At 44.4% G+C, this 23,353-nt stretch overlaps 1 protein-coding gene across 2 annotated transcripts in view; it reads left to right on the forward strand.

Annotated features, from left to right (window-relative positions):
- LOC138296679 (17-beta-hydroxysteroid dehydrogenase 13-like) overlaps positions 1–23,353 on the forward strand; it is a 431,070-nt gene that overhangs the window by 115,240 nt on the left and 292,477 nt on the right. For both annotated transcript variants that reach the window (XM_069236032.1, XM_069236042.1), the window contains exons 2-3: positions 1,791–1,898; positions 6,399–6,530. In XM_069236032.1, coding sequence (XP_069092133.1) covers positions 1,791–1,898; positions 6,399–6,530 — 240 coding nt within the window. The remainder of the gene's footprint in view (positions 1–1,790; positions 1,899–6,398; positions 6,531–23,353) is intronic.

Genomic DNA, 23,353 nt, shown 5'->3' on the forward strand with positions numbered 1-23,353 from the left:
AATTGACACATTTGTGATAGATTTAGAGAGAGACCAGCAGGCCTCTTGGAAGGTGGAAGCCCTGGACATTAGCCAACTATACCCATGCCTTAAAATGTCTCTGGGCTAAATGTATTCCCAGAATGGAAGAAAAATACACATTTTAAAAGTAGGTAACCACAAACCAATGGCACAGTCTTTAAAGTTAACAGTCGATACTTTCTCCTTGTGAAGCAGTTATCTGTGGGCTGGTCAGCAGCAAGCGGGTGAGTGGAGTCAGGAATGATCTCCTAAGGTCTAGTGCTCATGCCGATTGGTTTGCTTTTCCCCTCCCTTCTTTCGGCTGGTGGTTATGGTGAATGTTGTTTGTTCTCTGACTTCTGGTAAAATAAGGTAAGACTAGAGATGGCATAATATTTGCTCCTTTATCTTTAAGAAAATCATGGCTTTCCTTTGCCAAATAACTGGGAAAATCTGCTTCTTTAGTCATCCTTCTGTTCTACAAATTCGTCCTTGATAGTTACAAGAAATATTTCATGTAGGCTATGAAGCTAAATTAGGCTGCAATATCAAGATGAAGCTGTCGTTATTTTGTGTTTTCTTCTGTAACATTCAAGATTCTCTCTATGAACCCCAAGGTCGAATACGATATATATTGTTCCTTTTAAGCTTCCTTGAACCCCTCCAAGGCTTAATGGGGCAATGTTTTTGGTAGAGTATTGGTGAAAATAGTTACACATTGCCACACTGTGACTCAAAGAGAAGCGCAAGGCTCGAAAATATGTAGGACTTGTATAGGCCTTATGGGGACACTACAGTACAAGCAGCACAATTGAGTCCTGGGCTGCTGTTATGTACTTCTTAATATTTGTAACATGTTTTTCTAGTAATAAGTATTGAGGGGCCGCACACATGTATTTTTAACATATAATAGATGTGCGCACTCTTTGTTATATGGGCCCATATTTGTGGCAAAATGGGCATGGTGCAGGGCTGATATCGGCATTTTAGATACACTAACAAGATTAAGGCCAAGCCTTATGTAGGGTCACATCGAAGAGTGGACAGATTTCATCTCCATCTCCAATTTGATTGGTTGATGAGCATTATCTGGAATCTGGTCTATTATAGGTTTAAGGTGGTGGGGACCGTAGAAGAGAAAGCAGGATTCAAAGCTGCATCAGGTGAGCGCACTGATTAGCTAAGTACAAAACATGGCGTACTTAGATTGTGTAGATGGTGAGCACCTGCCTTCATTTTGGGAATCAGGACTCATTTCATTCAACATTGTGCTTTGACGCAGAGAACGAGAGAAAAAAGTCAGAAAAGGGTGAGAGAAGGAGGAAGAGAAAGATGGGAGAACAATAACAACAGGAGACAGTGAGGGTGGTAAAGAACCTGTGAGAGAGATAAAGAGACAGGAAGTATAGGGTGGTGGAAGAAAGATGCATGAGGTGGATCAAATCTCAACATCCTTGATATTCCGCGACCCCGGCATTCGGGAGTGCTTGCTTCTGCATTTACGTTTTTACCAGGAATGCGGCTTCCACTAATGCAGCAGGTGCAGTGGCATCGGGGTCTAAAGAGCCCACCAAAACCTGATTATTGCTGTATTTCACAGTTCAAACAGTGGCCAGAGGGCCCGTTTCCTTTCTTGCAGTTGAGCCCATGACACACTGGCCGCCCCAATGGTCTTTACAATGTAAGCACTGGTAGCAATAGCAAGCTGCTCAAGACATGAAACGTCTCAAGTCTTAAAGGCAATGCAGACGATTCATCCTTATTACTGTCTTTTCTTTCTGGTTTTCTAGCAAGGTGTTGAAGAAACCGCCGCAGAATGCAGAGAGCTGGGGGCTGCCGCGCATGCGTACATGGTGGACTGCAGCAAAAGAGAAGACATTTACAGAGCAGCAGACAAGGTGAAAACTTTTGTCCAAGAAATTGTAAAGTGTTGGTGGATACAATATATATAGTGATACTCTGGTAATGACTAAAAGCAACTGTCGAGGCAAGATCTGCAGTCGCGGCTGGCTTATGTTTACGGCGGGCGGGGTGAGGGGTATGGGAAACACAATTAAAATAAAACCCTGTATCCTGGTGTTTTTGGCATATACAATGCATTCACATGCCATGAGTGCACATGTTTTCAGTGGGGTTTCCTGTGGTTGGCTCCGTAGATTACGCACTTAGGACCATATTTATAAATGGTTCACGCAGTGCAGGGCAGCAAGCAAAGTTTCTATGCTATGTTGCGTGACCCGGAGAGAGAAGAACTGTGCCATATCTATAAAGAAATGATGCCGTTCTGCTCCTTCCATGCATTGGTGCCCTTTGTGTGGCCTTGCATCAATGTGGGCAACATTGCACCGTACTGCAAGAATGTCTGCTTGATTTTTTTTTTTTTATTTTTTTTTTTTTTTCGTCCTCATAATTATCACCCATGCTTTGGTAGAGGAAAAATGGTACCGGACGGGGGAAACGTAACCCTTGGGTCGTCCCGTTTGGTCTACGTTTTATTATTCTCCCAATCGTATGCCATCAACCAGGATATACTATTTTCTATGAAACCTAGTCATAACCAAAGCATCGCCCAGTATTGGGTAAGGGGAGTACTAATCATTGGACTTAAGTTGCACGAGGAGGAGACCAGACAGCAAAACAGTAATATACTATTGGTAGACATTTTCCCAGTTCATCCAGAAGTTATCCCTTCTAGAAAGGGGACCTCGTTGTTCCATTATGCACATTCGATTTACAGATATTTGCCAATCCTTAGAACGGGGGGGAAAGGGGTCAACCCATTTACGACAAATTTCTCGTCTAGCCAAAAGTATTAATACAAACAACAGGTGCTCCTGATGTGCTGACAATTTTTGATAATTCATACCCTGTTCACTGACCCCAAACACCACCATAGAAAGATCCAATTTTACGTTCACATTAAATATTATCTTTAAAGTGTTTCCTATCTCCTCCCAATATTCCCACAACTTTGAACATTGCCAAAACATGTGTATATCGTTTGCCTTATCGTCACCACACCTCGGACAGTTTTTCTGAGTTTTCCCGATAGCTGTTAATCTGGCCGGCGTCCAGTAAACCCTATGAAGTGTGAACAAATGGTTTTTCTTCAACTCTGCCGGGCTGGTCGTGAACCACAACTCTGAGCAGGACCTATTCCATAAAGATTTCACATCTAGAGTTGGAAAGATCCCCCCCCACTTCGACAAGGGAAGGGATGTCCCATCCCTTGTTGCTTCCAACAGAGCATGGTACCACAGAGCAACTTCCTTATTAATGATTTTCTGGTTTAATTTCCCTTCCCATATATTCCTTCCTATTTCTCCTATTTGTTGCGATTTAACCCAACTAGCTATCTGAAGATACTTGAATTTGGAGACTGTGCCTCCAGTCCCTTCATAAAGTGTCGACCAGCTTAACAGTTCTGGTCCTTCCATTATCTGGCCCCATCTTACAATCCCACTCACTCTCAAAGGAATTGATAATTTATCAGTGAAGCATTCAGGAGTGCCAGGTGAATCCCAAATGGGGGAAGAGCTGCAAAAATAGGGTATCTCTAGCACCTTCCGAAAGTGCATCCAAATGTTGCATGCATGTCTGAGTGTCTTCAAGCGTACCTTCTTGAAGTACTTAGGATGGCCGAATTTATATAGAAAATGATCTGCTTTTTCCTCGAGGTGTGCCGTTAAGGCTTTCCACGCCGGATCATATTCTGACTTCTTATTCAATAGGTTTCTAATGTTTTTTAATTGAAATGCCAGATAATACTTGAAGAAATCTGGAGACGCAATGCCCCCCCACTCTTTTTTTTTACTCATCTTTTTCCACGAGATCCTTACTCCTTTAGAGGCCCATACAAACGAGGATAAATCCCCCTGTAGTTTTTTAAACCAGCAGTTCTTAAACTCTAGTGGAATAGTGTTGAATAAAAAGGTGAATTTTGGGAGAATACACATCTTCAAAATGTTGGATCTTCCAATTATGGAAAGAGGGAGAGCGGCCCACGTCTTTAGCAATTTTTTGGTTTCTCTGTATGTTATGTTAAAATTTAGTTTAGGTACCTCATTTAGATCATTTGTTAATCGTATACCCAAATATCTGATCTCTTGTTTGACTAAAGGAGAAGCATAAGTCAAATTCCAACACATTATTTCTGTCTTTTCTGTGTTTACGCTGTAACCAGAAAGTTTACCAAATTGCTCCATCAAAGTATTGAACGCTAGTAGGGTAGAACTAACATCCTTGGTGTATAGCATAAGATCATCCGCATATAATGCTACTTTTTTTTCCCAGTCCCCACTTTGAAATGGAGTAATTTCCTTACTTAACCTAAGAGAAATTGCCAGAGGCTCAATATATAAGTTAAAAAGCAAGGGAGACAATGGACATCCCTGTCGCGTACCCCGCCAAATCCTAAATTCTTGTGATAACTGGCCGTTGACCAGAATTCTCGCTGAGGGGCATCTATACAATTCCCTGACTGTCCTAACAAAAGGAAATCCCAAGCCTCCTTTTTCCAGCACTAACCTCAAAAAAGACCAATTGACCCGATCGAAGGCCTTTGCTGCGTCAAAAGTCAGGATCGCCAGAGGGGTCTTTTCTTGTTCCGCCAGATCTATTGCAGCAAATAACTCATGTGTTACATCCTGGAGATACCTCCCTTTCATAAAACCCTTTTGATCCGTATGAATCAGATTGCCTATGGCACTCCCTAATCTCCTGGCTAAAATCCCTGTATAAAGTTTGTAGTCGGCATTCAACAGGGAGATGGGTCTGTAAGATGCACAAGACATTGGGTCCTTACCTGGCTTTAAAACTAGACAAATTATAGCCTCTCTCCAGGATTTAGGCGTCTGAGCCCCCTCAACCAGCATAGAATTAAATAATTCTAATAAAAAAGGACTAATAACTTCCCCCAAGACCTTGTACAATTCATTAGGTAGATTGTCTGGACCAGCGGCCTTTCCTTTTTTTAACGCTTTTATGCCTTCAATAAGCTCAGCCTCATTTATTTTACAATTTAATAGGGTCTTTTCAGAATCTTCTAGAGCTGGAAGGTGTAGTTTTTCTAGAAAATCACTAATCGACTCGTCTGAATTAACCAGGCTTTCTGAGTATACGTCTTGGAAAAAAGATACAAATGCCCCCTCAATCTCTTCTTGCTCCACACAAATCGTATTGTCCGATTTGACTGCTGAAATATATCTTTTAGAGAGGTCTGACTTAACCTTCCATGCTAGTAGCTTACTGCAACCTTCTCCATATTCATGGTGAGCATATCGGCTAGCTTCCCATTTTAACTTACTGCGATTTTCCAAAAAAGCCTCTAGCTTAGTCCGAACATTAACCTCTTGACATATCAAGTCCTCTAATAAATTGACCTTCTCTTCTGCTCGTGCTTTATGGATTGCAGCTTGCAAGGTTTTTAGAGATAATTCCATATCTCCCAATTTCTCTTTTTCTTCACGATGTTTGTATATTGCCAGGCTCATAAGCCTCCCTCTAATATAAGCCTTAAAGGCGTCCCAAACACACCATAAACTTGCCGTACCTTGGTTCAAAAGAAAGAAATCTCTTGTGTCTTTTTTTAATGCTTCTACTATAGAGTCGTCTAATAGTATAGCGCGATTAATTATACATCTAATACCTTTATTTACGACCCTGATATCCAAGTGTAATTTTACAGCTGAATGATCTGAGAGGTGAGCTGGATTGTGGGCTACCTTTCTGACCTCTGGGCATAAACTTTTATGTATTAAAAAAAAATCTATTCTAGATCTATGCCCATATTTTTTATTGTAAAATGTATATCTGTCTCCTTCGCCTCCTCTGCAGTGCCATATGTCTACCAATCCTAAATCTTGCATGGCTTGTTTCACCTGTGCCCTCATTTTAGGAGAGTTATCCGTACCTCGAGGGGTTGACTTATCGTAAGAATGTCTGCTTGATGTTCAGGAAGGAGTCCATCTCTGCACAAAAACTATCCTTTGAGTGTGTCTTCTGTATGTATATGCACATTGCACTGCCCTGGTTTACTTTGGGTTACAGACCAACGCAATGGTTTGTAAATTCCGCCAGAAGACTTTGCTTCAGGTCGGCATTAAAAAATTAACTCAAAACCCACACAAAGTTTTTGTAAATCTGGCCCTTCATACATAGGTATATTTATTCTAAACTGGCCTTACCTTGAAATAGGGAGGAAAACATATGAAGATCAATATTGGTATGTATGATATTGCATTAGTCAATTTCTCTCCACATTCCCAGATTTCAACACCTTAAGCGGGCTATGAGTCTTCAAGAATCGAAAAGGATGTGCCGCTTTACACACTCATTGACTCACTAGCAACACTCCAAACATTTACTTGTTTACAATAATTTATTATTTTTGATTTCAGGTTAAGGAGGAGGTCGGTGACGTTACCATCTTGATAAATAATGCCGGTGTAATATTCTGCGCAGATGTGCTTACACTTAAAGATAATCAGATACAAAAAACATTTGAAGTCAACGTACTCGCTCATTTCTGGGTAAGTGCACAGTATCACAACTGAGAGCACATACACTGTGATGGCTCATATTTCTTTATTTGTTTTCTACTTAAAACTCTGCCAATTGCTTAGAAGTGTGTTAAGTTCTGGGTAATGCCTCAATGTGGCGGTGATGTTATGGCATTTAAGATTTGTGGTATTGAGCTCGGATTTAGAGTTTACATATCAAAAATATGGTAAATTGTGAAAAAGTTGATTAAAATACAATTTATTGTATTGGGAGAAGGAAACCAAAAAATAGCCACACTTGTATTTTTTTCCAATTAAGACTATTCTGTAAGAAGTCGATGACATTCTTTCAGTGATAACGAGCCTTAGACTGGGTACAAAATCATGTGGAAGCCAGCAGTCACTGCCTGTTCCAGTAAATATGTTGTAGTCTTCCACTTGGTCACCAGGTAGCATCAGAACTTCCATATGTAGTTCTAATAGTTCAGATTTTGCTAGGAATACCCCCTCCCCTACACACACACACACATACACAATTCCCTGTAGGAATCCAGGGATTCCTCGGAGAGAAGAGCAGCGATCACCCTCAGCCTCAGACCCCGTCTAATAAGGATTCCAATGCAACACTTTCCATACTATGCCGTTACCTGTAGCCGATTTACGACATTACTTTAAATCAGCAGTAATTTTAGAAATGTGCGATAATCTGATTATGATACATTTCATCCTTCATCATGGGACTAAAAGGAGCCCGGTATGTTCTGTGTTATGATCATCATGTTGAAAGTTGTCATTCTTCATGTACACCTGTGCAATAACTTAGAAAGGATTCCGTAGGCCTTGGTGCAAGCAAAAGAAATGACCCCTTTGACTGCTGCTGAGGTAGTAAAACACAGCAGTAGCTGCATCCCTGCAGCTGTGTCATTTGACGTTATAGATCCAGAACAACGCGTCTGGAACCATGCCTGCAATGTTCACGCAAGCAGAAAGATGCTTGCCTGAACAACGCAGGCCTTTTTCTCTGCCTTTACCACGCATGTGCTGAACAACGCACATGTGTGGTTAAGGCAGAGAAAAAGGAAGATCCATCAGGAGAGGACGCAGTCAGGTAAGTGGGGCTGGGGCAGAGTTGGGGGTAGTCTTTAGGGGTGGGGGCGGGGGGTGAAGGGGTTGGGGTGGTTAGGTTATTTATCTATTTTCTTTAAGGGGCGAGGGTAGGGGGGGCGGTACTATGGTTTTTAGGGCAGGGGTGGGGGGGTCAGCGTTATTTTGTTTTTGGGGGTGAGGATGGGGGGTCGGGGTAATTTTGTATTTAGGTGGGGTGGAGGATCGAGTTTTTAGGGGAGGGGCAGGTAATTTTATATTTAGGGTGGGTGGGGCAGTTGGGTTTTTGGGGTGGGGTGGGGGTCAGGGTCATTTTGTATTGGGGTTTGGGGTAATAATGTTTTTAGGGCGGGTAGGGAGCAGGTTTTTTGGGGGTGGGGTCAGGGGTTGCGGTCATTTTGTATTTAGGGCGGGTGGGGGGGCGGGTTATTGGTGTGGGGGTTGGTGTAATTTTGTATTTAGGGCGCGGACAGGTTTTCAGGGGTGGGGGTCAGGGTGATTTTGTATTTAGGGCAGGTGGGGGGTGGTCGGGTTATTAGTGGTGGGGTGGGGGGGTTGGGGTAATTTTGTTTTTAGGAGTTGGGTTGTATAACCCGTCGGTTTTACTGCTTAGGGTGGATGGGGGTATTAGGGTAGTTTTTAAGGGTGGGAGGTTAGGGTACTTCTGTTTTTAGGGTGGGGAGTGGCATGCGACAATCACGCATGCCGTTTCCACACATGCCTTTACTAGGCATGACTTTACAACGAAAAAACGTTGTAAAAGCATGCGTGGTAAAGGCATGCGTGGAAACAACGCAGTCGTTGTTCCAACCACGTTGTTCAGGCATGCCTGGTTACATGAATCATCATACCATTGTATGGTGCTTTACAGGTGTGGTGACTGAGCCATTCAGTCTGTAAATTTCCACTATTTAGTGGCTGGTCCTTCATTGAGCAACATTTTTTCAGCCCAGAAAATTGGATTGGGGACATAACCATGACATCTACAGTCCTACTGTTCTTCTACAGTGATTTCAAAACAATGTGCCCCTAGCTACCCTGTTGTCAGTGTACATACACCAAAATACTGAATGTAATCTATTCTCTGTATTACTCTGCATCCATTGGTTCTTGCACAAAACTGTGTCCATACTAATAAGAGAAGTAGCAATGCATTCTGCCAAAACATTCCTTTTTGGAAGTACATACATATTTTTGTCTGAGCCAAATGTAATTCTGTTATGATTTTTCCTATTGCCTTGTTAAGGCACATTTTCTTCTTCCTCTCTCTTTGAATCTGAATTCCTATTACAAATCTATTCTTTTGTTCCACCTCCAAACGTAGGGTAAAAATTTAGATTTAACTTCCATTTTCCGAATCCCTTCTTTAGTAAAATTTTAATTCATGTTTCATGTATATTATTTGTATTTTATTAAGTATTTTTGTAAGGCACTGATGCTAGTGAATGAATCCTTCTGATTCTGAGAGTGAACAGAGGTGATAGATGGGAAAGGTGGGTGCATGGATATTAGGAGTGTTGAGAATAGCTCGATAACAGAATGCAACAGGTATACTTCAATTTCTTACGTTGTACTTCACTAGTGAGTAGCAGGTGCCAAGGAGTTCTCGAGGTAGGGGCCTTGCTGGTGCAGTGATCTTTTCCTAAAATGTCTGTATCTCAGTTGGGAAAGGACCAACAATTCTAGAGCAATCTTAGGTATCTTTAAGGTGGAAGATGAGCTGCTTAGAGACTATGCAGGGAAGGCCCAAAATAGGAAGGGAATTTGCTAGAATACCGTGATCGGTATAGTAACATTTTTAGAGCTGAGTGATCAGTTCATGGCCAAATCAAAATGAAAGTGAATTCCTGGGGACTGAACCTAGCCATTATGCCAGTTCATGAAAAATGCATATGTATTCCTTTGAGGAGTTTTTGGTATACACAGTGTAATATTGGCATCAAGATGTATTTGTCTTTTAGTGATGGGAACTTGTAGCAACTGTTTTGGATGTGTAATGCTGTGATTTTCAGTTTTCATGGATGCCTTTCAAGGGTCCTTTTGCATTGCTTCTTTGCTCCTAGATTATTTCCGAACAATTTATTTGATTCTGCTTTTTTGGATCTGAGTGTACAGCCTGTGGCAAATTCACTGCCATTTAGGGTTAGAGTGCATGATGTTTAAGATTTTGAATCCAGAAGAATCAATGAGTATGGCTTTGGTGATTGGCAATTTTTGAGGTTTTCCATGTATTATCAAGTGGAGAAGGGTGTGTTTAGACTAGTTCAGGGGTGCTGTATGCTTTGACTGCCTAGGAGTTGGAGGGTTTATCCATCCAGATCATAATATTCCTCAATATAATGGACCAGCTGGACCATTTCATTGTGTATCACGGGGGAGAATGTTTGGGGGTAGGGGAGTGGTAGCCAATTACAGCATCTGATAGTGTGGCACAGAAAGCACACTTGACCGCTGTATTTTCAAGGGATTCAAAGGTATCTCCTAGGATCTTCTTGCATGAAATGGCATCTGTCAATTTTAGAGTTACATTGCCACTCCTGTCAACCCCTCTGCTTTATCTGAGGGTATTGTAAATTGGTTGAAGAAGATCAGAGAGGAGTGGGTAAGAAGACTCAGGGAAACATTCCAGAGCAATGGCTGGGAGGAAGAAAAAGTAGACATTAGGGGCCAGATGTATGAAAGCTTTTTGCATTTGCAAACGGTACGAATGCCCGTTTATGAATGCAAAAAAAAATTCACAATGTATGAAAGACATTCTGAATGCAATTTTAAGAAATCGCTAAAATAGCGATTCCTTAAAATTGCGACCCATTTGGAGAGTCGCAAATTGCGACTCTCTAAATAAGAAATCGCAAATAAGGATTCCTTATTTGCAATTTCTAAGCACATGTAAGAAGCAATTCCTAAATGCGATTTGGGCATTTAGGAATCGCTATTTACCACCCGGTTGAACCTGGTGGTAACCATGTGCAAATTTAAAAAATGCATTTAAAATGCATTTTTTAAATTTACATGTAAAGCACACATGCCCTTTTGGTATGTGTGCACCTTACATGTTGCAAAAATTATTTTGGGGTGCAGCAGAGGGGGCCTTAGGCTCCCAGCACCCTGGGGTTTTGCATTTCCAAAATTGCGATTTCTGGTTAAGAAATCGCAATATTTAGAAATGCAACAAATTTGTAGATATGGGCCTACAGGCCCATAGGTGCGAATGGGGCCGGTATCGCAATTTGCGATTCGGTAATGGCATTTGCGATTTTTAAGAAATCGCTATTACCGATTCGCAAATGTGATGATACATTGCATTTTGTGAATCAGAAATAGTGATTTCTTAAAAATCGCTATTTCCGACTCGCAAAAGGCCTCCTTGATACATCAGGCCCTAGGTGATGTTGTTTGATTATCATGCCATTAACGGATGTGGCATTAAGGGGAGCATCAGCTAATGTGGCTTTGTTCAGTTGGATGCCTCAGGTGTACTGTGACAAGATTGAGATAGGGCACATATAAAAAGCAAATGACTAGGAAGGAAGTTATGAAACTAGCTGATATGACAGTGGGAGGAAACACAGGGTTTTAATTTGAGTGGTGTCAACCAGAGCGAGGCTGCAGTGGACAGATCAGTTGTGTGACTGATATATGTCAGACCCCTGAGATCAGGCTACTGTATGATAGAGATCCTGTCAGGAGGCACTTAGACGCTCACTAACAATACCCTCTTATTCCAATGAGGCCCAGTAAACAGCAGCTCCCAGCCCCATCAAAATTAAACGTTTTTTCTACTTTCATAGTAGGATTTCGCTGATGAAAACAACCAAAATCTCTTTCTGGGTGGAAATGCGTCCATTTTCTTGCGATAATGGCATTACTCCTAGTCCTACTCCCTCGCCTTCCTTTAAACCAATGAGGCTTCCTGCCTCCCACTAGACCCTCCCCTTCCCTTTTAAAACCCCCCCCCACCCCTACCCCCTCCTGTACAAAAACCAAGCCCAAGCAGCAACTCAGACAGTCCGTACCGGGAGGGCGGAGATAACGGAAAGGAAGGCGAGGGAGTAGGACTAGGAGTAATGCCATTATCGCAAGAAAATGGACGCATTACCTCCCGTCCCTCCCTCGCCTTCCTTTAAACCAATGAGACATAGCAAGAAGCACACAGGAGACGGACACTGAGTTGCAAGAAGTTCAATATCATGCACAAAGGCCACCAAAACCCCACCCCTAAGACTTCATAGAGGATAAGACCCGGTGAACCAATACCGACTCCAAACTACCCAAGTCCGACCGGCCAGAATGCCGAACGAACGCCAAAGGCGAGGCCCAAGTGGCGGCCCTGCAAATTACCACCACTGAAATCCCCTGAGACTCTGCCACCCAAGCCGCCATACCCCTGGTAGAACGACCCCAAACCCCTTGATGAGGAACAACCCCTATCAAGGAAAAAAACAAACAGAATCAATGATCTCACCCCCGACTCAAGGAAGCCGTGGAAGGCATCTCCGCTACGGGCCGGCCCAAAATCTACAAAAAGCGAATCACCCTCACGGAAAGGAGCCACCACCCTCAGGCACTCCAACAAAGCCCTGCGTACATCCAACAAATGCAAACGAACCACCTCCACCAAAGCGGGATTCGGACAAAAGAAAGGAAGGATGACCTCCTGGCGAGCATGAAAAGAAGAATTGACTTTCGGGATAAAAGAAGGTACCGGAACCAGAACCACCCGATCCGGAAAACCTTCCCAAAAAGGAAAGGAACAGGCCAAGGCCCCCAATACAACTAAACGGCGAGCCGAAGCAATGGCCACCAAAAAAAACGTCCTTAAGGAAAGAAGACGTAAACACAGTCCCCCAGAGGTTCAAAAGGTTAATCCGTTAAAACCTCCAATACCAAAGAAAGATCCCCTGAAGGAAAAGAACGTACAGGGCGAGGAAACAAATGAAGAAGCCCCTGAAAAAATCCCGGCAACAAACGACCCTTAACCGGAAGGCTGCGCCACGGACCTCAAAATGCCTGAATAGCCGCCCACTGTACCAGCAGAGACACCCCAGACAACTACAACTGTGCACCGTCCTGCAAGACCTGCATCACATCAAAGAGAGACGTGCCGGTAGGATCCAATACATGCCTCAAGCATCAAGAAGACAAAAAAACCTTCCACAGCCTACCCTAAGGAAGTAAAGTGGAACGCCGCCTGGAACCCAGTAAAGTAGAACTTAAAGCCACAGGTACCCCCAGACCCGTCAAACCTCGGCGGGCCATTCCCAGGCCGTCAAGTGTAACCTCCCCTAAGACCTCAATGAGAGGCCGGGAAACTCCAGGGGAGACGGACACAGAGGAAGAGGCCACAACCGACCGGATGCCCTCAGCCGCAGCAATGGGAACCAATTCGCCCTAGGCCAATGGGGAGCAATCCGGACAACCCTGGCCCCCAGAAGCCGCACCCCTAACAGCAAAGGCCTGAGTAGCTGAAACGGCGGGAACGCATACAAAAGGCCCCTCGGCCAAGGACACGACATCCCGTCCACCTCCCAGGCTTGGGGACACCGAAAACCGGGAGCCGAAGTGACCGAGCTACGCGTTTTTCTCGGACGCGAACACATCCAGCACTGGAAGACCCCAGAGCCGAACCAGATGAAGAAACAGCGAACTCTGGATGGAGAAAAGTTGAGAGGAAGTAACACAATGCCCGAACGTATGCAGCCCAGAGAGCAGAAACCCACTCCTGAGCCCACACAAAAATCTTCCAGGCCAGACCGAACAAAGCCCTAGACCAGGTCCCCCCTTGAAGTATGACATAAGCCCTGGCCACTACGTTGCCCGAACAAGCACCGCAGAACCACCAAATGACCTCGCAGCCGCAATCATAGAAAAGCACGGAGGGCCGGCTGTACCACAACCATCCACACCATGGACCGGAGCACCACAAACTTCTTCACTGACACTGCCACCAAGCCAAGAAGAGTCCGAAACTGAGACCCCAGAAAACTCAGATCCTGGGATGGGACTAAACCGATAGCCCCCCATTGATTAAAAAAACCGTGGTTCTGCCGGACACCAGAACTTGGGCAACCTGCTACCGAAATAGGGCCTGCGAGGTAGAATGGAGCAAATGTCGTCCAGATATGGATGAGTAAACACCCCTTCTGAATGTCGCAGAGCCACCAGGGGGGCCAGTACCGTCGAAAAAATCTGAGGAGAAGTCTTGCGGCCGAACGGCAGAACACAAAACGGACAGTGCACCCGATCCACAGCAAACCTCAGGAACTTTTGAGAGGATCTTGCCACCGGCACGTGTAGGTAAGCATCCTGCAGATCCAGTGACACCAGAAAGTCCCCACGTCTGACCAATGGAAAAATAGTCTGAATGGACAGCATGCGGAAATGCACTGTCCCGATCCAGGTATTCACCTCCTTTAGATTGAGCACAGGCCGAAATCCCCCTGAAACTTTCAGTACAAGAAACAAGACCGAATAAGTGCCCTGACCCCGTTCGTCTAGCGGAACGCGGGAAATGGCCCCTTTGACCAGTAAGTCTCGCACTCCGTACAACAATGCTCCTCTCCGTGACCCCCCTGAAGGCAGAGGTGTGGGACGTACCCCTGAATCTGGAGGAACCACAACAAAATCTATGACATAACCATCGGCCACAATGTCTATTACCCAATGATCGTCTACACTGTCCTCCCAAGCTGACAGAAAGTGACACAGTCTTCCCCCAACCGGCCCTCTGCCAGGCCCACAGTGATTGTCAGAACCCCTACTTGAAACCACCCCGGGTCGCAGGAGCAGACTCCTTAGGCGAAAAACGTGGCAGAAAACGTCGTTTCCCGAATGAAAAGGATTTAGCATCCCTAGTAGGAGAAGATCTGGAATGATTCTTCCACCCTTTACCCGAAGAAGAACCCCCTTTATAAGGTAAGGCATGCTTCCTCTCCTTAAATGCCTCGGAAAGCATGGACGGCAAATGCCCACCAAATAGGTTACGGCCTTCAAACGGCAGTCTCAACAAGGCCGCCTTCCCCCCTGGATCAGCCTTCCAGGAACGCAACCAGAGGGACCTACGAGCCCCAATCAAAGCCCCAGAAGCCAGAGCCGAAGTACGGACCACGTCTGAAGACACATCTGCCAACAACCAGGCCGCTGCCCCATACCAGCCAGGAGCTCCGAACACTCTGCCCCATCCTGAACAGCCACTGCCAGGTCAACCAAGTCCTGCACCAACGACTGGGCTGCATAAGCAGAAGAAATACCTGCCCTCAGAGCCAGAGTCTCAGCCGCAAAAGCCCTCTTAAGCCCTGAGTCCACCCTACGGGCCGTGGCATCAGCAGGCACACAATCCTCCGGATTGACAGCTGTTTTGCCAATCAGGGGAGCCAAATGTGAAACCAGGAGGACCGAGGGAGGCCATACTTCCTTACCCTAAAGTAAAGAACGTATCTGAATGAACCGTGGAACCCGAGCCATATCCACATCCCCACTCCCAAAACACCATATCCTCCACAGGTCCCCGAAAAGGCATGGAAAATTCAGACAGCGTCTGATATCGTGGAAATAAGTGAGAGCCAGCGTTGGCGGGACTAAACACAGGAAACCCCAAATTGTCCCGTACATGTGCCATCACAACCCACATCACCTTCCAGGAGCCAAAATCACCCCCCAGAGGACGTAGATGGAGCATCCCCTCCCACACTCTCAGAGGAGGACTTCCCTGCAATTGCAGGAGAATGGGTAGCCCTAGCCCCACTAGGCCAGGCCATCCCCGCATGAAGAGCTCTGGAAACAGCCTCCTGCACCTCCTCCCTGGACATGATGGGTGCAGCACCACCACCCTGAATCTGGGGGCTCCCAGGAGTGGAAATGCCATCAGCACCTCCCTCCTTTGAGGAGGAAGAAGAAATAATCCTCATAAGACATTTTAAGGGTGTAGGCGGGAGTCGTACCACTGTACACAGGTAACCTGCCGCACCAAAGGTACTTGACCTCGCCACTGAGCTCTAGCACCTGGATTCCGGCCATCAACTGAATCTGTAGGCACGATCTCATCCACAGATAAAATATACAGGGCCCAGGAACCATATCCCAGAACCAATCCAAATAAAGGATAAAACAAGAATATCAGTCAAAATGCGGGCAGAACGCCCGTCTTACCCGCACAGAAACCCAAAAACACTCTTCGGCATCCCTCCGCGGCTCCGCGGCGAAGAAAAAACCGGAACTGAACGCCCCAGCCACCAAGAGCCGGCTGACCCCGTCAGCCGCCTCCCAGGACGCGTCTTACGAGCAGCCCCGCCTGCTCAGAAAAGACGCGCCCGGCCGAAGCACACCTCGCGGAGCTCCGCTTCCCGAGGAGTGCATCCAACGATGACCTCCAGGCCCCGCCGTGAAGGTAAGTGAAAAGGGAAAGTCTAGCGTGGGCTAGACAAAAAGAACAGGAGGGGGTAGGGGTGGGGGGGTTTTTTAAAAGGGAAGGGGAGGGTCTAGTGGGAGGCAGGAAGCCTCATTGGTATAAAGGAAGGCGAGGGAGGGACGGGAGGTAATGGGGAATTACCAGGGAATCTGAACTGGAATTACAAGTTTCCTCAGTAATTCCTTATTCTTTAGTGGACCGTCAGGGTCCAACTCATAATGGGCCATAGTTTCCTACTCTGGGAGTTATTAGTGGCCCAGAATATGGGTAGATTCAAGAGTGGGAAAATCTGGCCTATTCGTAAAGTGGGCTTTAGCTGTATTATTTGCTGCGTGCAAGACTCCAATAAATATAAGGAAAGGGTGTTCCGATTGGGCACCGGGACATAAAAAAGAATAATGAATGAACGGCAGGAGCAGCTTATTTATTATCTGCTGTTCTTGTTAAAGAGCGCCACATATGCCCTGCTGGGGCTTTTTTGTTATATTGTTTTTTAATTTGGTGTTGCCCCTAGAATATGGAGGGGGATCACAAACCCTTTTTTTAAATATTGTTGAGGACTGTACAGAGGCCAGCAGCCTCCCAACAACATTAAAAAAGCAGTAACTCTCCTGGGTCATTAAATCCATGACCACAAGATAACTTATTATAGTTTTTTTAAAGCTCTCCTAGCTGGAGCTCTATGCTTTTCAGCTGAAGTGCAATGCTTTCTTGTGATTGTTGTTTTCTGATTGTATTTCCTGGGATGAGAGATGTTAAAAGAATGGCTGAGAGAAGTTAGTTTTTATTTTTTTATTTTTAAACAAAATCTCTCTGACTACTTATTGTAACATTTTTTACCCACAAAATGTAATATTAGAAACTATGTAAAAAGAAAGTCACATACCTTTTTATTAAAACTTCATTATACATTTTTTGTAATAACCAATATTAACAAACATTGCATTGTGTGAATTACTGTATTGGTGATTTTTGGGTGAAAATGATAAATCCGCTTATGTATATTGATATATTCACCCTTGGATAAAACTAGTAGGCTCACTTTTTTATATTTTGGTCTTGTGACTCTTTGAGAAAGTCAGTAAGTCTGCCTGAGTACAGCAAGGACCTGCAAGACCAAATGCACGTGTGCATGCCAGGCAAAGGGTTGGCTGCTCACACAAGGCCATGCACGGTTGGGGGTTGGCTGCATGTGGGGGATTGGACCCATTAATGCAAGACTCATTCAATTATGTTTTCTGAATATACAAGTGTTCTGTTGCACCACTCACTAAACATCACATTACCCTCCCCATTCCCTTGGAGTGATTCAAGGAATATAATTACTGTATTATGCACAGCTAAATATCCCACATATTACATCACTCATGATGTTCTATAACATATTTGATAACATCAAAGCAGCATTTGAAATAATATCATTGATAACCAAACTGTGCATGGCAGGGGAGGGAATTATAGTTACCTTAGGGCATGAATTATAGTTACTTGAGATAACCATACACGTGAATTTCAGTGTTATTTAGTTCAAAATGTTACATTGTCACTAAAAGGGGGGGTCCAAAAAAATGTGGTTCCAATATTATTTCCTGTAGAATCTTTAGACAAGTCTGCAGCCCAAACTGCTAGATGGATTTACACCAAATTTGGTAGAAAGGTAGCTTTTGGTCCTTTTTGTTATTTTTTGTAAATCCGTTCAGTAGTTTTCGAGATATTAAAGGAAAACCAAATTTATATATCTAGCGGCGCAAGTAATTTGTGAATAGTCCCAATCTTGTGCAGAGATCTGATTGGCTGCCAACACTTCAACCAGAAGGTGTTGGGGGCTATTTTGGAACTCAGCTTCAGCCAAGTCTAAAAAATAAACACAAAAAAGAAAAGGTGGCAGGGTAGAAATACCCTAACCCCCTAGTCTTGGTCCAGGGGTTCCCGTGGGACCCCGCCAGGGCAATAAAGCATCTTTTTTCACTGTGAAATGTGTGAATATTTGCAAATTTCTTCTGAATTAAAAAAGAAAAACAAGCAGGGGATGTGGTCCTCTGGCTGAAATCAGCTCAGTGAGGCTGGCCACATACCCCCTCCCTCCCCAAACAAGCACACCTGGCCCCGGAGGATAGGGTCCCTGGGGCAAAAATCAACCTGGGGATGGGGGCTGTCTGCGCCCCTCCCTGTAACAAGCATTCCGGCCCCAGGAGAAGGGGTCACTGGGGCTGAAGTCAGCCTGGGGAGGAAGGCTGCATGCCCCTTCCCCTGATAATAAAGCCCTGTCCTGCAGCTGAAATCTGCCAGGGGAGGGGGTGTGCAGGCCCCCTCCCCTTCTAAAATGTGCCAGGCAGCCAGGGGATGGGGTGCCTGGGGCCAAAATCGAGGGATGGGATTGGCAGTGTGCAGCTGAGGTTGGCTGTATGGGGGGCTTTTGAAGCCTAATGCCGTGAGTGACAGGGGGTTACATTTAAGTATGGTAATTAAGTATTACTTTACGTTAAAAAACCCTAGAAATTCACTGAAAAAAATGCAAAGGTTAAAGTAATGTTATAGAATGTGTGATAAAAAGATCTTTTTTTTTTTTTTTTTTTTAAACCTTAGAAATACACAAAGGTTAAGGTAAAGGCATAGTTTTGTGAATTTGGCAGTGACAACATTATTGTTGTGAACTAAAAAAAAACACAGAAATTCACCAGCACCAGTTATAGTTAGCAGCGCTAACTGTAACTTGGCTCTTGCCTTGCACTGCTTATGCCCTCACATATGCCATCACTCATGACATGTTACATGACATAATTTATGACATCACTGATTACATCATCCAATGAGTGTGCTAGTTTTTTTTCAGTTTATATAGTATTGGGTAACTACCATTTACTTTTTTACTCAATTTTGTAGAGCTTGGGTCCAGATGTCTTAAGATTGAGAAGTCCCAGAAACATGCGAATCAAACAGTTTCTGCATTTCTTCGTGACCATGGCATAGGCTTTATATAGCACAACAACATCTGGTTGTTCAACACTCTCAAGGAGAGATGGAGTGCTCTCCACTGCAGAAGGGAACAAGATCTTCCTCAATAACATCAAGGAATGCATCCAGTTCTCTGCGTAGTTTAAAACTACACACTATAAACACAACAGCTTTAGTCAGAGCTTACATAATGTGATACTTTCATGTTACAACTCCCTCTTCTTTTGAAATACTGACACCCGCAAGAGTCTCATGAGAGTAGGAGCACCCAAACACCTTCTTCCATTCATGCATTTGCCTGACTTCCATGAGAGGCTTGTGATCTCAAACATTTAACAAATATTTCATGGATAATAGCTGTGCATAATAGAGTGTCAGTACTATGGTCTGCACACACACAACACACTGCACTGAAACTTCTCTCTAGGGACAGATTTTCTCTACCCCACTACTTTATTTTTACGATTGTGGGAGCACCCAAACACTTACTTGCAGCCATGTGTTTCTCTGTATCTCACAAGAGTCTTGCGAGCGCAAACACGCTTTTCTCATGGACAACAAACAGGTCTGTATCCTTCAATGTGGGTAGTAGAGTATTCAAACACATAATCCTGTGCATTGACAGATTTCTCTATAAACACTTTTCTCTACCACCTCCTACCTATTTACGATCCCACAAGACTCTTGCAACATTGTACATTTGTTTTAATGAAAGGAATTTACACTAGCTTTTACTTCCTTGTCCTAGTGTTTTTTCCCAAAATGTGCCCAGTCCAATCACAACCTTTTACAGTATGGCAGCACTTTATAGTAGGAAGAGAGAAGAGATTGACCTCTTCAATAACACCTCACCAAAGGATAACCAGTCTGCATAGCAGGGTATGGTAAGGACTGGCCCATCCACTCAGACCTCTCACCAGGATGACAAAGATCTCCAGTTCGGTGTGCAAAAGGACTGGCCTCTACACAAACAACTCTCTCTTGAATAAAGAGTGTATGTACTAGAGTGTAGGAAGCAACTGGCTTCTACACTGAGACCTCTATCTTTGATGATGGATGTGTGGAGAAAAGTGTGGAGAGGGATTAACTTCTCCACTGACATCTCTCTGTTGCATGACAAGTGTATATAGTAGAATGTAGGTAAGGACTGCCTTCTCTGCCAACAGCCCTCTCTTGGATGATACCTGTTCATAGTAGAGTATGGGAAGATACTGCCATCGGTCTGTCTATAATAACGATGTCTCTGCTAACATATGAACATATATGTAGTGGAGTGTGTACATGAAGAAGCCACTCCTTCCAGACCTCTCTCTCAGATAACAGTGTACATAGTAGGGTGTGCTAAGAGAGACTGTTCTCTCTTCTGGGACACCTCTTTGAGATGACAAGTGTGCATATTAGAATGTGTACATGGTCTGACATCTCCAGTCAGACATTCCTCCCAGATAGCAGGAGTATGTCTTAGGGTGTGTACATGGACTGGCCTCTCCTGTCAGGCCCCTCTCTCAGATGATGACTGTGCTTAGTAGGGCATGAACATGGACTACCTTCATCTTCTAGACCTCTCCCTCAGATGATGAGTGTGCGTAGTAAGGTGTGAGGAGAGAGACTGGCCTCTCCACCGAGACCACTTTTTCAGTTGATGGGTGTGCTTAGTAGGGCATCTGCATGGACTGCCCTCTCTTTCCACACCCCTTTTTCAGATAACAGGAGTATGTAGTATGGTGTGTACATGGACTGCTCTCTTGTTCCAGACCTCTCTCTCAGATGACGGGTTTGTCTAATAAGGTGTATGGAGAAAGACTGCGTCTTCACTAAGTCCTCTCTCTCAGATGATGGGTGTACAAAGTAGGTCAGACCTGTGTCTCAGATGACGGCTGTGCTTAGTAGGGTGTGTACATGGACTTGCCCCTCCTTCCAGGCCTCTTTCTCAGATGACAGGTGTGTGAAGTAGGTTGTGTGGAGAAAGACTGTCCTCTCCAATGACATCTCTTTCTCAGATTATGGGTGTGCATTAGGGTGTGTACATGGACTGGCCCCTTCTGTCAGACCTCTCTCTCAGATTATAGCAGTGCTTAGTAAGATGTGAATATGGACTACACTCACGTTCCAGACCTCTCTTTCAGATGACAGGTGTGTGTAGTAAGGTGTGTGGAGAGAGACTGGCCTCTCCATTGACACCTCTGTATCAGATGATGGGTGTGCATAGTAGGGTATGAGGAGGGATTGGCCTCTTCCCTCAGACCTCTCTCTTACATGAGAGGTGTACATCGTCGGGTGTCTCCATGGACTGCCCTCTCATTCCACACCTCTTTCTCAGATAACGGGAGTGCATAGTAAAGTGTGTACATGGACTGCCCTCTCCTTCAAGACCTCCCTCTCAGATGATGGGTTTGCGTAGTAAGATGTATGGAGAGAGACTGTCTCTCCATTGAGTCCCCTCTCAGAAGATGGGTGTACATTTTAGGGTGTGCACATGGACTGACCTCATTTGTCAGACTTCTGTCTCAGATGATGGCTGTGTATAGTAGGGTGTGTACATAGGCTGGCCACTCTTTCCACACCTCTTTCTCAGATAACGGGTGTGCATAGTAAAGTGTGTACATGGACTGCTCACTCCTTCAAGACCTCTCTCTCAGATGATGGGTTTATGTAATAAAGCGTAAGATCAGAGACTGTCTCTCCTCTGAGTCCTCTCTCACAAGATGGGTGTACATATTAGGATGTGTACATGGACTAAGCTCGTCTGTCAGACTTCTTTTTCAGATGATGGCTGTGCTTAGTAGTGTGTGTACACAGACTAGCTTATCCTTCCAGACCTCTCAGCTGACAGGTGTGCATAGTAGGGTGTATAGAGAAATATTGACCTCTCCAGTGTGACCTCTGTCTCAGTTTATGGGCGTGTGCATATTAGGGTGTGTACATGGACTGGCCTCTACTGGCAGACCTCTCTTTCAGATGATGGGTGTGTGTAATAGGGTATGTGGAGAGAGACTGGCCTCTCCACTGAGACCTCTATCTCAGATGACCGGTGTGCATAGTAGGATCTGGAAAGAGAGACTGGCCTCTCTGCTGAGACATCTCTCTGAGATGAGGGTGTGCGTATTAGAATGTGTACATGGATTGGCGTCTCTTGTCAGACCTTTCTCTCAGACGGCGGGTGTGCATATTAGGTTGTGTACATGGACTGGCCTGTCCTGTCAGAACTGACCAAAATATGCATTCCTACTAATGGAGAGTATTCAGAACTCACTGCCCCTTTTTACTATTCATGATCCATCAAGAGTCCTGCAAGATTGTAAAAAGTAGTTAAAAACAATATACATTTATTTTGATCACATTAGTTATCCTGTAGACATCTCCTGTCTAAATCTAAAGGGGCAGCATGCCATTCTGCTGCTTTTTTACTTCATTTCCACAACACCTCAAAATCTTTACAGTAAACAGTAATGCCCGCAATTTTATCTCTAACATTCCAACATGCAGATAATCAGAGTGCTTGCTCTTGTGAGACTCGCAGGTGCATCTCACTCCCACGAAAACATGAAGGCTCATGAGAAAACCAGACCTTTCAACCAATCAAAGGCTCAATTTTTGAATTTGTACTCTCACAGGAGGCTTGCAGTACTCTCATGAGCCCAACCGTCCGGATATACAATAATTTTTTACTCTTAATTTCCTAAAAACTACTGAATGGATTTATACCAAATCACAAAAAGCACAATCTGCAGCCCAAGATCTTGCTTCCTGACAATATTTGGTGTGATTTCATTCAGCAGTTTTTGCTATAGCCGTGTCTAAAGAAGTCTAAAGAAAATGCAGGGGGATTTTAAGTTTTGGGACCTATTTTTTCTGGGCCCCTGCTTGACAGGTCACTTTGAAACTTTCCAGGAAGGAGATGAGGTAGATGAACTTTTTTGGGGAACGTTTCGTGAAGATTCTTCTCATTGGGCAAAGTTATTAGCAAACTAAAAAACGCTCCATCTATGGAAACATAGACCTAAGTATAATTGCCTATTGGCGACCGCCAGTAGGTGATATATATAGTTAGGACCAGTTAGGATTGCGTGTTTCCATAGGAAATGGTTTTTTTGTGTTGCTAATAACTTTAGCGTAATTTGACACATTTCCACAAAACCTTTTTAAAAAGTGCTACTTTTTGCCTAGTTTGCACATGGAAAGTCTAGGGGTGACCCATCAAGTAAGATCTAAGAAAAAAGGGATGTCCCAAAACGCAGTGGGTCGCTGGATCCATGCACCAACAGCAATGCCATGATTGGCTGGCCCCAACCTGACAGGAAAGTTGCAGCCACCATTTTGTCAATCAGGACACAATTTCTGGTAAAATATAAGTGAAAACTCATAGAAGGGGTCAGAGTAGAGGAAC

This window comes from Pleurodeles waltl, chromosome 1_2 (assembly GCF_031143425.1).
Source record: "Pleurodeles waltl isolate 20211129_DDA chromosome 1_2, aPleWal1.hap1.20221129, whole genome shotgun sequence".
NCBI classification, from domain to species: Eukaryota; Metazoa; Chordata; class Amphibia; order Caudata; family Salamandridae; genus Pleurodeles; species Pleurodeles waltl.